General features: G+C 42.6%; 4 protein-coding genes across 4 annotated transcripts; 2 read left to right on the top strand and 2 right to left on the bottom strand.

Moving 5' to 3' along the window:
- The first annotated feature begins 2,586 nt into the window (after positions 1-2,586).
- On the top strand, positions 2,587-3,562 carry LOC132784198 (non-structural maintenance of chromosomes element 3 homolog). Its single transcript, XM_060789635.1, has one exon. The coding sequence runs from the start codon at positions 2,712-2,714 to the stop codon at positions 3,510-3,512; it is 801 nt and encodes a 266-aa protein (XP_060645618.1). The 5' UTR covers positions 2,587-2,711; the 3' UTR covers positions 3,513-3,562.
- Positions 3,563-3,607: 45 nt separating this feature from the next.
- Positions 3,608-6,559, bottom strand: LOC132784200 (centromere protein J). Its single transcript, XM_060789636.1, is given in 4 exon segments — positions 3,608-4,465; positions 4,524-4,793; positions 4,795-5,093; positions 5,128-6,559. Coding segments are annotated over 4 exon segments (2,757 nt in total). The 5' UTR covers positions 6,458-6,559.
- Positions 6,560-6,625: 66 nt separating this feature from the next.
- On the bottom strand, positions 6,626-12,823 carry LOC132784197 (GPN-loop GTPase 3). The gene is made up of 3 exons (XM_060789633.1): positions 12,719-12,823; positions 12,001-12,659; positions 6,626-6,882 (listed from the first exon to the last, which is right to left on the bottom strand). Exons 1-3 carry the CDS (start codon positions 12,761-12,763, stop codon positions 6,723-6,725), a joined length of 864 nt encoding a protein of 287 aa, XP_060645616.1. The 5' UTR covers positions 12,764-12,823; the 3' UTR covers positions 6,626-6,722.
- Positions 6,993-11,526, top strand: LOC132784196 (uncharacterized). The gene is given in 5 exon segments (XM_060789632.1): positions 6,993-7,740; positions 7,742-7,810; positions 8,070-10,072; positions 10,638-10,785; positions 10,851-11,526. Coding segments are annotated over 5 exon segments (3,165 nt in total). The 5' UTR covers positions 6,993-7,356; the 3' UTR covers positions 11,412-11,526.
- Positions 12,824-13,290: the final 467 nt, after the last annotated feature.

Raw genomic sequence — 13,290 nt, 5'->3', positions numbered from 1 at the left:
AATCAAAAAAAGCAAGATATTCATGCTGGTCAATTTATAAGCATTAACTGTGACCTTTGTAACGCTGTTTGATTTGCCAATGTGAAGTTGAAAAAATAAAAAACTAAAAAAAATACTTGAAATACTTTAGATCCGCTTAGCGCTAAATTGTTTACTCAAATGCGAACCCATTAATAGAGATAATAATGCAGTTTGTCTATGTGGACTGCGTCTACCTAAGTAGGTTTTTACCGCACCACAGTGCGTATGAGCGATTTAGCATGCACGAGTGAGCTTGGGGGCTCCCCATACATTTATGTATCTATTAGATAGATACACATAGATACATTCGTTATTTGTCTGTCGTTAATTATTACCATTGTTGTAATGCTGTTGCCACATCGTATTGCAAAACGAGCTCGATAAGCTTTTAATTTGATTATCAGACAAGCCAAAGCTGATCAGTTAGCGGGGGGCATCAATGTGTATTTGGGGCAAGTCAAGATTTGAAACAGAACGAAGTAACGGCTCTTTAGCAATGCAAATGCGTTTCGTTGCTCAAGTAACATGAATAATGTAAATGTCTATATATGCATGAGAATATTTATAATCGAGAAAAACGCTGTTAATTGTTGATTCCCATTGATATTTAGCAAATTCCATAACTGGTCTCTCTCTCGCTCGCTCTCTCTCTCAAAATGCCGGCTGGCCAAAGTTGTTGCTCGGTGGCTTCAACAACCACCGGAGGCGCTCGTGGTCCACGACACCCGTTCGACAAGAATGCCCAGCTGAAGGTAGACCACTTTCAAGCAACAGCACGCAACCAGATCAAGCCAAGAACAGCCGACTAATCTGTTCAAATATTGTTCTAATGTCTGTGAGTTTGGTTCACTTTTGTAAACTGTTTGTAACAAGTAGAAAATGAATTATTTTCAATTCAATTTTATACCAAATTGATCTTTTAAAATTGCATCACGCTTTATAAACTGTAGTTAGAGTATCTGAATTATCAAAATAATTTTGTAAAAGTATAAACTCTTGAAGACTAATGGCAGTTAGAGCATTTCAGCCACGACTTTCGCATTTTCATTACTTCAATTTTTTTGCTATTAATTTATAAATAAGTTTTTATGTGGCCATATGAACCACAAACAAAAAAAAAAGAAACCCGTTGGAAGTTTGCTTTTGGCATCGCTTCATGATTTGCGATTTATCATGAAAATTCTAAATGACTTAGCGTTTGCCCATTTGTTAATTTTTAATGTTCATAAGACAAGTTCGTTGCCGCAGTCTTTTGCTAAAAGACCTTGACTTTCTTTTCAAAATTTTCTTCATCAACTACAACAATTAGTTGAACGAACACGAGTACAAAAAATAGCAAAAATGGCACTTGAAGCTGGCAAAGTTGACATTACACCGCGCATTTTGAAAGCAAAAATGTTTATCTATGTGTAGAAAGCCAAAGGCAAAGCGTTGACAATGAGTCTTGTTATTATTTACTCATGCATGCGGCTAACAAAGTTTCTATTAAGCTCCGGCGACATTTCACTTTACCATGATCACAATAATTATGACCTTTCTTAATACTATGTGAATTCCTCAACAACATCTTTTTCATATGCAAATTCGGCACTCTCATTATGGTTCTTATTCGAGCATAAATTCAGTTTCTGCTTCTGCCATTTGTTAACAAAAGGCATGCATAAATTATTGAACAAAAAAAAAAAAAACGTTGCTTTTGTCTTTACAATGGCAAATCAATTAAAGATTGCCGCCTGGCCAAACAGCCTTCCGCCTGTTAAAACCCATTTAGTTAGCAGTCACAGGAGGGAGAAGTTGCAGGTTGCGGCTTAAGTTGCGGCTGCGTCAGGTATTCAACTAGTTTTCACCAAAACACACATTTCAAGGCAATAAACTATGTCTGTACACATGTATTTATGTTTAACCAAAGCCGGCAGACGGGTCTGAGACGTCGTTGTCTGGAGACGCGTGTCTGCATAAAATGCATTTCAATTTCATTGCGTCGCATGGCTGCTGGACCAGGTGAATGTTGACCGTGCATGTCACTCGAATTTAGTTTTGAAAGTTGTTTGCTTCCTGCTGATCAGCTCATATATTTTTGCCATTTTTAATTAAAAAACACTTTACACAATCTCTCAATGGATAAAGGCTATCAGTTTGGAGTTATTGTTACATTAGACAGAACACTTCCAATACTGACTGTGTGTGCGCATCACAGTTAACTGAAAGTGAAATTGAATGAGCAAAAAAGTAGCAGCAGAAAATCAATGAAAGTCATCATGTGCTTAGCCTAGCACTTGCTTCAAGCACTTTGGCACACTTGAGAGTCCTTTCAACGAGATAAATGTGTGCAAAAGTGTGCTAAGGCACATTTTCTAATGCTGCCATGGTCAACGAATGCGCACTTTGTGTTCCAAATATAGACATTTTCATATTGTGATTTTTCTTATTTTAATTTGCGTTTGCTTGTTCAGCATGGTTTAAGATTAACGACTATTAAATCTTGATATCGATTTTCGTCAATAGTTTGCGGCTATCGATAACAAATCACAAAGCAAAACATCAATCGACTGGCAACTCCGCTCGATTCACAACACTTACAAACATTTCGCAAAATTGTACAACTCTGCTTTGTTCGTAAACAGTAAACAGAGGATTTCCCGCTCAGTTCATGTGCATTTCTTAACAAATTTAAGCAAATTCCATTTGAAATGGCCAGCACATCACGTAATGCTTCGCGTCGAGGAAATGCAAGAAATACGCAATCCCAATCACAGCACACCCAATCTCAGTTACTGGAATCTACGCCCATGGCTATCGACAATCAAGTGCGAACATTGATAAATTTCATTTTGTGTCATTCGGCAAATAAAGTGCCAATTAAATTCACCGATCTGACTGCATCGGTTGACAACAGGAATGAGGCAATTAAGCGATTACCATTGGTCACTCAGCTGCTTGAGGAAACATATGGTATTAAATTGATCCAGTTAGATGGCGCACCTAAAAGATACATTTGCGTCGCCGAAGCCCCAGTGGCATCCACAGCAGAGCTAACATCGTCGCAGCAAAAGCATCAAGCCTTACTCTACATTATTCTCACCTACATCTTTCTGCGCGGCAGTAAAATCGAGGACGAAAAGCTGTTCGCGATGCTAACGATGATGGAGATTGATGTGCACGAGGAGCACGGTTATTTTGGGGACGATATCTTCGATGTGATCAATGATACCTTTGTAAATCAGCAGTATTTGAGACGCGAACGCTCGCAACTCAGTCCCTATGATGATCCTAAGACTTTCTTTAGCTGGGGACCCCGAGCCAAATGTGAGATTACGTATCAAGAGATCGTGAAGTTTGCTTCGAAACTATTCAATCAGGATGCATCGTTCTTTCAACAGCAACTGATGATGGCTGAAGGAGTCGATAATCCAGAGATGATGGAGACTCCAAACGAATCCATCGATAACACGGAATCATATGATGTTACAATGGATACCGACAGTCAATAAAAAGCGGCATTAAATATGCATTACAATCTATTCTTAATTTAAATGGGGGTTTTAACAAAATTGCATTTTATAAAAATAACTAATTACATTGCCCCTTAATACTTGGCATAATCCGTGTCCATTATCAGTTTGCCATCCTTGTCTTTGAGACGCACCCGGCCATTGGAGTAACGTGTCTCCTGACTGCCATCGGGATAGACCAGCTTCACAGTGCCATCGGGATATTCGCGTCGTTTATTTAGCTTAGTGTGTATCTCCTTCTGACCATTTGGCAGATTTAGAATCTTGTCACCATTGCGCAGCTGCACAAGATGCGAGCCATCCGCATAGCGCCACTCTTCCAATTTCTCCGCATCACTGGGATCCACAATTTTGATGGTATTATTGGGGAAATGTATTTCAACGGTGCCATCTTTGCGTCGATGCTCCGTCTGTCCATTGGGAAATTCGAGTATTTCCAGGCCATCCAGATAGCTGGTGTGCCAAGTGTTCGACTCAGCGTAATAATATTTGACAGTGCCCGCACGTATGTCCGTTTCCTTGATGTCCTTGTTGAAGTACAGCATGCGCACGGTCATGCCGTCTGCGCTTATCTTCTTCAGGTTGCCATTGGGATACCAAATGTCCTTGCTGCCATCTGCATTGACAATCTCACGCTTTAACTCGTTGTTGTTGCTGCTGTTGTCAACCATTGGCGTCTCCACGGTGTCTGTTGCCTTGGCAGCTGTTGCCTTGACTGTGGGTAATGAAACTTCATCCAATTCACCGCTGCTGCTGGAAGCGTAATCTTCATGCAATGGCTCAGGTTTCTTGCGACTTCGACTCGAGCTGTGTCGTCGATTGGGCAGAACACGATGCTTGGAAGGCTTCTCCTGGCTGGCAACATCACCCAGTGATTTGCTGGGACGTCTGCCGTTCTCATCCACATGCTTGGCGGCAGGCAAAGTTGTTTCCTGTTAAGAATGTTTTAGTTTATATTTTAAGCAATGAATTTACAAATATATTACTCACCATCTTCGGCGCTAATCGTGCTATGTTGCGATTGATCTCCTGCAGCATCTTGCTGTTGCTCTCGCGAGTGATCTTGACCAGCTCTTGCTCCAGTCGCTTATTCTCGCGATTGAGCAACTCGATCTCATCGCGATAGCCACGCTGCTCCTTCTCATTGGCACGCAGTTGAGCTCGCAAACGTGCCTGAGCCGAAACATGATTCTGTTCTTTCTGTTTAAGCTGCAGCTGCAAAGATTCCACTTCTTGTTTAAGTGCAGCCAACTCTTTTTTTCTCCTTACTATTGACATTGCTCTTCTGCATCCGCATTTGCTGCTCAAACCTGCGACGCTCTTCCTCTATCTTCATGCGCTCATCATGCAAATAGATTTCTGCTTGTATCTTCTCATCATGCACGCGCTCCATGGCTTCCATATGCTCTTGAGCACATTGGGCACGATCCATTTCATGTTGCTGCTTCAAGCGCAACAATTCGGCATTCTGCTCCTTGAATGTGGCAATCTCTGCTTCCAGTTCCTGCAGCCGCGTGCGCACCAAATTAGCTTTTTCCTGCAGCTCCTGCGACAAGGGTTCTTCTACGGGCACTGGTTTTGTTGTCGCTGTCACCGTCTCTGGCATTTTTTTTCTGCTCCAGCGCTTGGAATAAGGCGGCTTTGAACTCCTCAAAGAGCTGCACATTGCTAGGGTCCTGCAAAGTTGTCTCATCGGAATACTCATGCGTATCCGTGGAATCCGAGAAACGTACACGGACCTGCGTCTTTCCGCTACCCAGCTTTAGTGGCGTCAACGTGCTTTGCTCCTCGTCATCGTCCATTGCTTGGGAAGCGGGTTCGGGTTGTAATCGCATTTGACGCATTTGCTGGGTTACTATAATCTGATCACTGTCATCGGCCTCCTGCGATTGACGACGCTGTTCCTTGCGTGCCATAAACGTGCGTATACAACTGGAGTTCATGTCAATGCTGCCTTCGCGTGCCTTCTGCTCCAGCAACTCAAAGATGCTAATGTTGTCTTCGTTCTCCACGCAGATTTGCGCCGAACGTCGCTGCAGCACTGGGGGCTTTATCTGCTGCGAGTCCAACACTTTGGCCCAACACAAATTCTGTAGCGCGCCAGGACTTAACTCTCTGGAGGATTCCTCCTCATCGTCGGCCGTTTGTCCTTTGCCTTCATCCACGACAAATCGCACCTTAGGTGAAATTGTAGAGTTTGTATTGCTGTTGGAGCTTGCAGGGGTCTTCAAATCCGGCGTGGAGCTGCAGATATTTTTGCCACTCTGCAGCAGCTGTTGCTGAAAGCGATGTTCTTTCAAGGACAGCTGAGGAGGCGGCATTGGTGTCGCTGCTTTGGGTGCCGCTTTTTGAGTCTTTAGAATGCTACGCTTCTGCGTTCTACCAGGTGCTGGCATCCTGTACTGTGGGTGGGCATTTGCGTACTTGTAACGTGGCAAATTGTTAAGACGCAGTTGCTCGGGATCAACACGGAATCGTTGCTTGAGTCCTTCGCCACGTCGCAAAAATGGCCGCTTGGGCTTGGTTGGCTGTGAGCTACTGCTCTGCTGAGCATTAAAATCCAAGACTGCTTGCTGAAAAGCTTCCTCGTTTTCGTCTTGTTCCTGATCTTCTTGTTGATAATCCGCATGCCGCGGCATTTGTATACTGGATATGTGACTAACCTCCATGTCCTGCTCGGGTTCATTGTCGGATATGGAAGCATCCGATGTATCGCCAATTTCATCAAGTTTATTGTGCAACAATCCAAGCATTTCATACATATTCCTTTGCTCTAAGCCCAACATGATTCGCTGATTATTTTGCCTCTCCTCGAGCAGTTTTTTTTGCTCCTCTTGCCAGCGATTTAGCGCTGCGAGACGTGTCGTTATATCCTGTTGCGTTGCAGTGGCAGCAGCAATTGTATTTTCACTAGATTCCTCCATGTTGTATCGGAATTTGCTTAAAACTACGCTTTATTTACTGTTTATCTTATTACTAGAAACCGAGGACGCACATTCAAATAGCAGCCCAAAACAGTATTGTAAAACGTCACAACGGCAATTAACCAACAACCAGGGATACAGTAAATAACAAATCAAACAAATATGCTATTAGCTAAATTTATATTATGAATTAAAAACAAATTTATTACATTATTTTTCATTCTATGCTATTTTAAATTTATTTACATTATTATTTGACAGCAAATTACATATCGGGCTCAGCTTCATCGTTTTCTTCTAACTCATCAAAATCGCGCACTTGCACATCAGCATCTTCGCCATACTGCAATATGCTATCAATCTGCAGCAACAGATCGCCAACACTCTCCTCGTCCTCTGTATCAAGCGGAAAAAATCTCACCAAACTGCAAAAAAAAAGAAAAGCTAAACTATGTAAATAAACATAAATAATTGAGCACAATGTACAGTTGTACACAGCAGCTACACAGTCCAAAGTGGCAACGCCAACATGTCATGCATTTGCCAACCCTGGTCAACGAGCAACAAATTTTTTCGTCGCGTCGTAAAATGTGTGCATTAAGTCAACCTTAAAATTGCGTTGCTTTTTTACTTCATTCTTTTATGTAATCATTTGCAAAACAGGACTTAAGTGTGCCTGTGTTTGTGTGATAAAAAGCCTAACGAGCTATTGTGCAGCAACAGCAAAGTGTATGGAAAATACCACCAAAAAATCCCAAGCGAAACAACGCAACAACAACAAAAAGTGCAATTGACTCATTTTCGATACAACATTTTTTGGGCACACAACAAAAACGGCAAAGTAACTAAAAAACGCTGAAATTACGACCGCACAATAAATTCAAAAACGGTCCAAAAACATGGATGAACACGACATGGACTTGACCAAAGTGTATGTTGTACGCTCCGCAAAGGGCGTCGACATGCTTTGCGTCGACGATTATCTGTACCACTTTGACCGCATCGGCAAGAACAACACTTATCGTTGGCTCTGCAATCGTCGCAAGGATAAAGTGACACCATGCCGCTCACGCATCTCTACCATTGTGCCCAACTCCCAGGACAAGACCACTCATATTGTCGTTGAAGTTATGCAGGGTCATGTCCACGCCCGCTGCAGTGACCACGAGATAACAAAGGTGTCGCAACGCAAGCGTTTGTCAAACATGAAGATGAACGATGCTTACAGCACAACGCAGCCAAAGCGGGCTCGTCTATTTGAGCGCGCTTCGGCTGGACTCAATCCCCCCTGAATGGATTAGCACTAGCGGGGATAACGATTCACAACAATACTCTTTCCACTTGGACTTTGAGGTGTGCCACACTATCACACTATTCCTATTGAATTGTGTAGCATAACTTTTAAAGTTAACTTACACTAGTTTTTTTTTTTTAAATAATTCCTATTGTTTTAAAGTATCTGTCATCTTGATGCAACATTCCTAATATCAGTAATAGTAACTTATACTGAGAATCGTTCTAAAATAATCCTTTGTTCTTATTTAGTATATATGGGTTCCTATTCAAATGTGTCACATTTCTAATCTTAACTTCTATTTGCATTTTCTAGCAGGACAAGGATCGCGTTTACATGCTGAGACGACGGGATGGTCGGGTTATGGTCTGCATCGATGGTCATCTATACTATTTGGCGGGCAAGTCCTACAAGGGCGACATGTACCGCTGGACCTGCGTGCGCAAACGGGATATTGAATGCACCGCCAAGATCTGCACAGAGGCCACATTAGCTGGAGCACATCGCTTGCATGCCATGGAGTCGGATGCCCACATACATCCGCACTATTCGGCCGATAAGCTAATGCAAATGTTCACCAGACATCAGATACTTTTAGTCGACGACGACCAAACAGTCGAAGTGCTGCAGGAATGCCCCAATTTGGAATACTTCGATCCTGAGGTATCTTTTGAGACACAAGTCAAAACCGATGATGTTGAGTCGATGATCATTGAGGACTGCGAGGATACCTACGAGGTCTACTCGAATGTGGACAATGAAGATGTATCTGGCTCAACACAAGCGGATCAGCAACCAGACCAGTCAGAGGTCGGTGGGGATGAGGAAATGAAATGGCCAAATGCCGCTGATATCATTGATAACTATGTGGCACCCGCCGACTATGATCCCCTGACCGAAACCGACTTGACCAAATTTACGTTCTTGCCCTCGGCCAAGGGTCGCAAGGTGCTCTGCTTGGATCGACATCTCTTTCACTTTGACTCGCAAAGTCGTGTCAATGGACATTTGTTCTTTACGTGCATAATGCGACGTGATAAGCAGCAAAGCTGCCATGTGCGCGTCACCATCGATCCCACCGATAACGGTCCCGAAGTGCTGCGCATCAATGGCGAGCACACACACAAGCCTGATTTGCAGGAAATCCAAAGACGCATGAATCAACCGAAGAACAAAGGCAAGAATAGCTCCTCGGAGGAGGTCAAGCAGGAACAGGACGAGTCAGCTAACAATTCAGCTGAGTTCGAAAGTCAAGACGAGGAGGACTTTGACGAGACAGAAGGATCAGGCACTGGCGCCGACCAAGACAGTAATTATGAGCCACCAAAGTCTCAGGCAGCTACAACTAGAGAATCGCGACGCTCAGTGGTCATGAAGAAGGTAATTGGCATCGATGGCATCAAAATGGAACCGGAGCAGAACAAAGCAGCCTCCATGATAGTGCAGTACATGGACGATGGGGCCGACAACATTAGTGCCCAGATTAAGATATTGCCCAATGCTCTCGAGAATCTAGAGGGCAATAATACTTCAACACCCAAGCCACAATTGACCAATGCACGCAAGCGACGCACAAACACCCAAAATGCACCCACTCCGAGTCCAATGATAGCGCCAATCGCTGACATGGATCTGACCAAAATCTGCACACTCCGCTCGGCCAAGGGCAGCGAAATGCTTTGCGTCGACGGTTACATATATCATGCCAAGAATCGTGGCTTGATCTCACGCAATTATTGGGTGTGCATCAAGTGTCGCGATCCTGAGATTAATTGCAAGAGTCGCATTTCGACAGCCACACAGAAAGACGGCACAATACGCGTGCTGCGTGTCTACAACAGTCACAATCATCCGTTCAGCGAAGATGATATCAAACGACGCCTCTTCAATGAGATCAACAAGAAGAACAACAAGAAACTAAAGTTTCGACCATTGCACTTCATTGGCAAATCGCTGGAGCAAATTAAACAGGAGTTCGGCGATCTGGCTGTAGAACGTCTCAACGTCTCCAATCTGACCGACGGTATTGTGGTCCACAAGAAGCCACGCAACAGCAGCCAGCAGAGCGCTTTATCGCCAACTGCTACTGCAACTAGAGCCACTAAAGCCGCTGCATCGTCAAAAGCAGTTGAAGCCAAGCGGGAGGAGCAGGAACAAGAATTTGTGGATGACGATGTGGTCATCGAGGAGGAGGAAGAAGAGGAGGGCGAGGAGACAACATTGGCCGAGGATAGTCAGTACATGACCATCGAGGAGGACAACACAGATGCGATTATCGAGGTGGTCGAAGAGGTAGCTGACATGGATGGCTATGGCATTGAGTAAGTAGAGATTGAAGAATACGATTGTATAAATAGTACTATATATATCATAAAGCATTTGGATTTTGAACCTATTAGCTTAAAATGAACCCCTCCTAGGGACAGCCAGTTTAACTTCCATATACAAATGTTATGTACTATTGAAACTATATTAATATTTAGGGCATTCAGTAGTCGCCTCGCTTAAATCAGCCAACCTGAAATTCATTTCATTTGAAACCTAACAACCTGATTAACATTCGAGTTAGTTGAGTTTTAGAGCTGCGACTGCGCACTTCATATCGCGCACATTCCAATTGAATTCGGTAAATGCTGAATATAATAAAATACTTAATAATGAATATATAATATCGAAATGTACAAGACAAATAAGCAACTACAACAACTGCATAACTAGTGCAAAACAAAAAACAGTTTCCAAAAATAGACTCACAATTTATATGCTTTCACTTTTGGCTATGATGACAGCGTAAACTTGCTCGTTGTTGGCTACAAAGCCGAAACCGGTTCCACATCATTGCCGCAACAAAAATAAATTAATTTTTACATTTTGTATTTTGCATAGACCGATTTACACGATGAAGCTGTACGCCGTATCCGATGGACCGCCTTCGCTGGCCGTGCGCATGACGCTCAAGGCACTGGACATACAATACCAGCTGGTCAATGTAGACTACTGTGCTCTGGAGCACCGTACCGAGGACTATGCCAAGGTAAGATGGAATACAAATAGCATTTATTAGAGATTCTTATTAAATACTCTTTACCACCCCCATAGATGAATCCACAAAAGGAGATTCCTGTGTTGGATGACGACGGATTCCATCTGTCGGAGAGCATTGCTATTATGCAATATCTGTGCGACAAGTATTCGCCACTCTCCACACTCTATCCCGAGGATCCGAATGAGCGAGCGCTGGTGAATCAGCGTCTGTGCTTCAACATGGGCTTCTACTATGCTCCCATCTCGGCACACAGCATGGCACCAATTTTCTTTGACTATGAACGCACCCCGATGTCCCAGAAGAAGGTTGAGAATGCTCTTGAAGTGTTCGAAACCTATTTGCAACGCTTGGGCACAAAGTATGCCGCATCAGATAATGTTACCATTGCTGATTTCGCTTTGGTTTCATCTACACTTTGCCTTGAGGCAATTGATTTTGATTTGTCACCTTATCCGCTGGTGCAGAAATGGTATGCCACCTTTAAGGCGGAATATCCAGAGTTGTGGGCGATTGCCAACAGCGGCATGCAAGAGATTAATGCCTTCGAGCATAATCCACCAGATCTATCGCACATGGAGCATCCATTTCATCCAACACGCAAGAACAAGGCCTAAATCCCGTGACGAATATTATCATTAAGTGGAATTTTTTGCTGCATTTAAGACAGCGTTATTAATTATTGTAACATACACCCAATAAACAGAAAACCATTATTATCATTATCCAAAACTAATGAATGTTATCAGAATGAGAAAATTATTTGTTTTAAATAGGGAAAAATTAAGCACTACGAATCAATACAAAATTAATTGCACCAAATACTTCCTTTTAACAAAAGATTATGACTTTATGTTTCTTCCAACGTTAATGATTCATTTTACGTAATTTATTAAATGGATCTTTACCTTTGAACAAAAAATTTCTTTTATTGGATTTTTTTAAACGAAGTAAAGTTTTTTCTGTATGAGTTTTCTCTGATATTCTTTTTGACTAAGTTTGTGATTATATAAAATTATAAAACAAGCTATTATTTTATAATACTACATTTTATACTGAAAATGAGTGGATTTAAATTGATAAAAACACTAAGCATTAAGCATTATCGTTGAAGAAAAACATTACCAATCAATTAATATCTATGACCATGTAATTTCTATAAAACTTATAACTTTCCCTGCTAATAACTGTAGTAATGACACTTACCTGAAGTCCTCGATGAGCGATCCAATGGCCTCAGTTAGCTTGCGATATTTCTCGCCAAACGCGGTGCCAATAGTCAGTTCACCCATCAGGTTGTGCGTATCCGGCTCCAAGTAGAGTTCCAGCTGCTTGCGTGCCTCACTGCTTAGAAGATCGACTTTGGTCAGCACATTCACATGCGGCTGTTCCATGTTGGCCATAACACTTAGTGCAGCCATTGTGCCCGATATAAACTTGGCACCATCCACCATAAACTGGGAATCCAAACAGAAGACAACGCACGTGCGAAAGTTCCATGACTCCAACAACTGCACAAGCTGTTTTCCCATCTTTAGATGTGTGAAAAGTTCTATTTGGCCAGGCATATCAAACAATATGTAATCATCATCGGGTTCACCCAACATCAGCTCATCTTCGCCGCCACAAAGTTGAGCCTTGAGCCAATCTTGATTCTCGATGAGAAACTCCAGGCAGAAGATTAAGCCACCGTTGGGACCATAGTGCAGCTCCTCATCCTCCATAGCATCGTCCAGATGTATCAATTCTCTGATGTCCGCCAGCGGAGTGTAGTTGAAGTGCTCTGCAGCGGGATCCAAATTGACCACTTGAATGTTTCGTTTGCTATCCATGGCATGCTGTTGCATATAACTGCAATATGTGGACTACGATTGAAAGTTCATCAATGCAGATTTTGCCTTGATCAGTTAGATTGCAAACTTACTTTTCCACTGCCCGCAGGACCAACAATTATCTGTGCAAAACGCATTTTGTATTTAAATTTACGAGAGTCAAACAAAATCAGTTCGCATGCTGCCGCGCAAGTGTTGGTAGGCGCACCAAAAAAAGCTTCAGCACTTTTCCAACATGTGCGCCAAAGTGGCAACGCTGCAGCGCGCTTTTAATCAGATTTAAATATAAGGGTGACCATTTTTGACCTTACAGCTGCGCAGTTAATTAAATCATCGATTGAGCTGTGCGACACAAACTGATAAATTTACATATGATCAAATTGATTTATCAAAACAGTCAATCACACCACCGTGTTTGTGGCTAAGCCTAATTGCTGATAAACATCTAAATTGCGCCACCAAGCAAACGCACGCGTCACAAGGACATCGCATGAAAACGACAGCTGTCCATCTATGCAACGAAAACAGGACAAGGGAGATTGTGGCAAGCATGAAAGTTCTAATGATCTTTTAAATGCCACGCTTGCAGCAAAACTATAACGCTTAAAAATAATAAATTCTCTGTCTATTTTACACACATTTCTGTTGCCAGTTGAATCCTCTG

The sequence above is a fragment of the Drosophila nasuta genome, chromosome 2R, assembly GCF_023558535.2.
Source record: "Drosophila nasuta strain 15112-1781.00 chromosome 2R, ASM2355853v1, whole genome shotgun sequence".
In the NCBI taxonomy this organism is placed as follows: Eukaryota; Metazoa; Arthropoda; class Insecta; order Diptera; family Drosophilidae; genus Drosophila; species Drosophila nasuta.
This window is presented reverse-complemented; position numbering and strand designations above follow the sequence as displayed.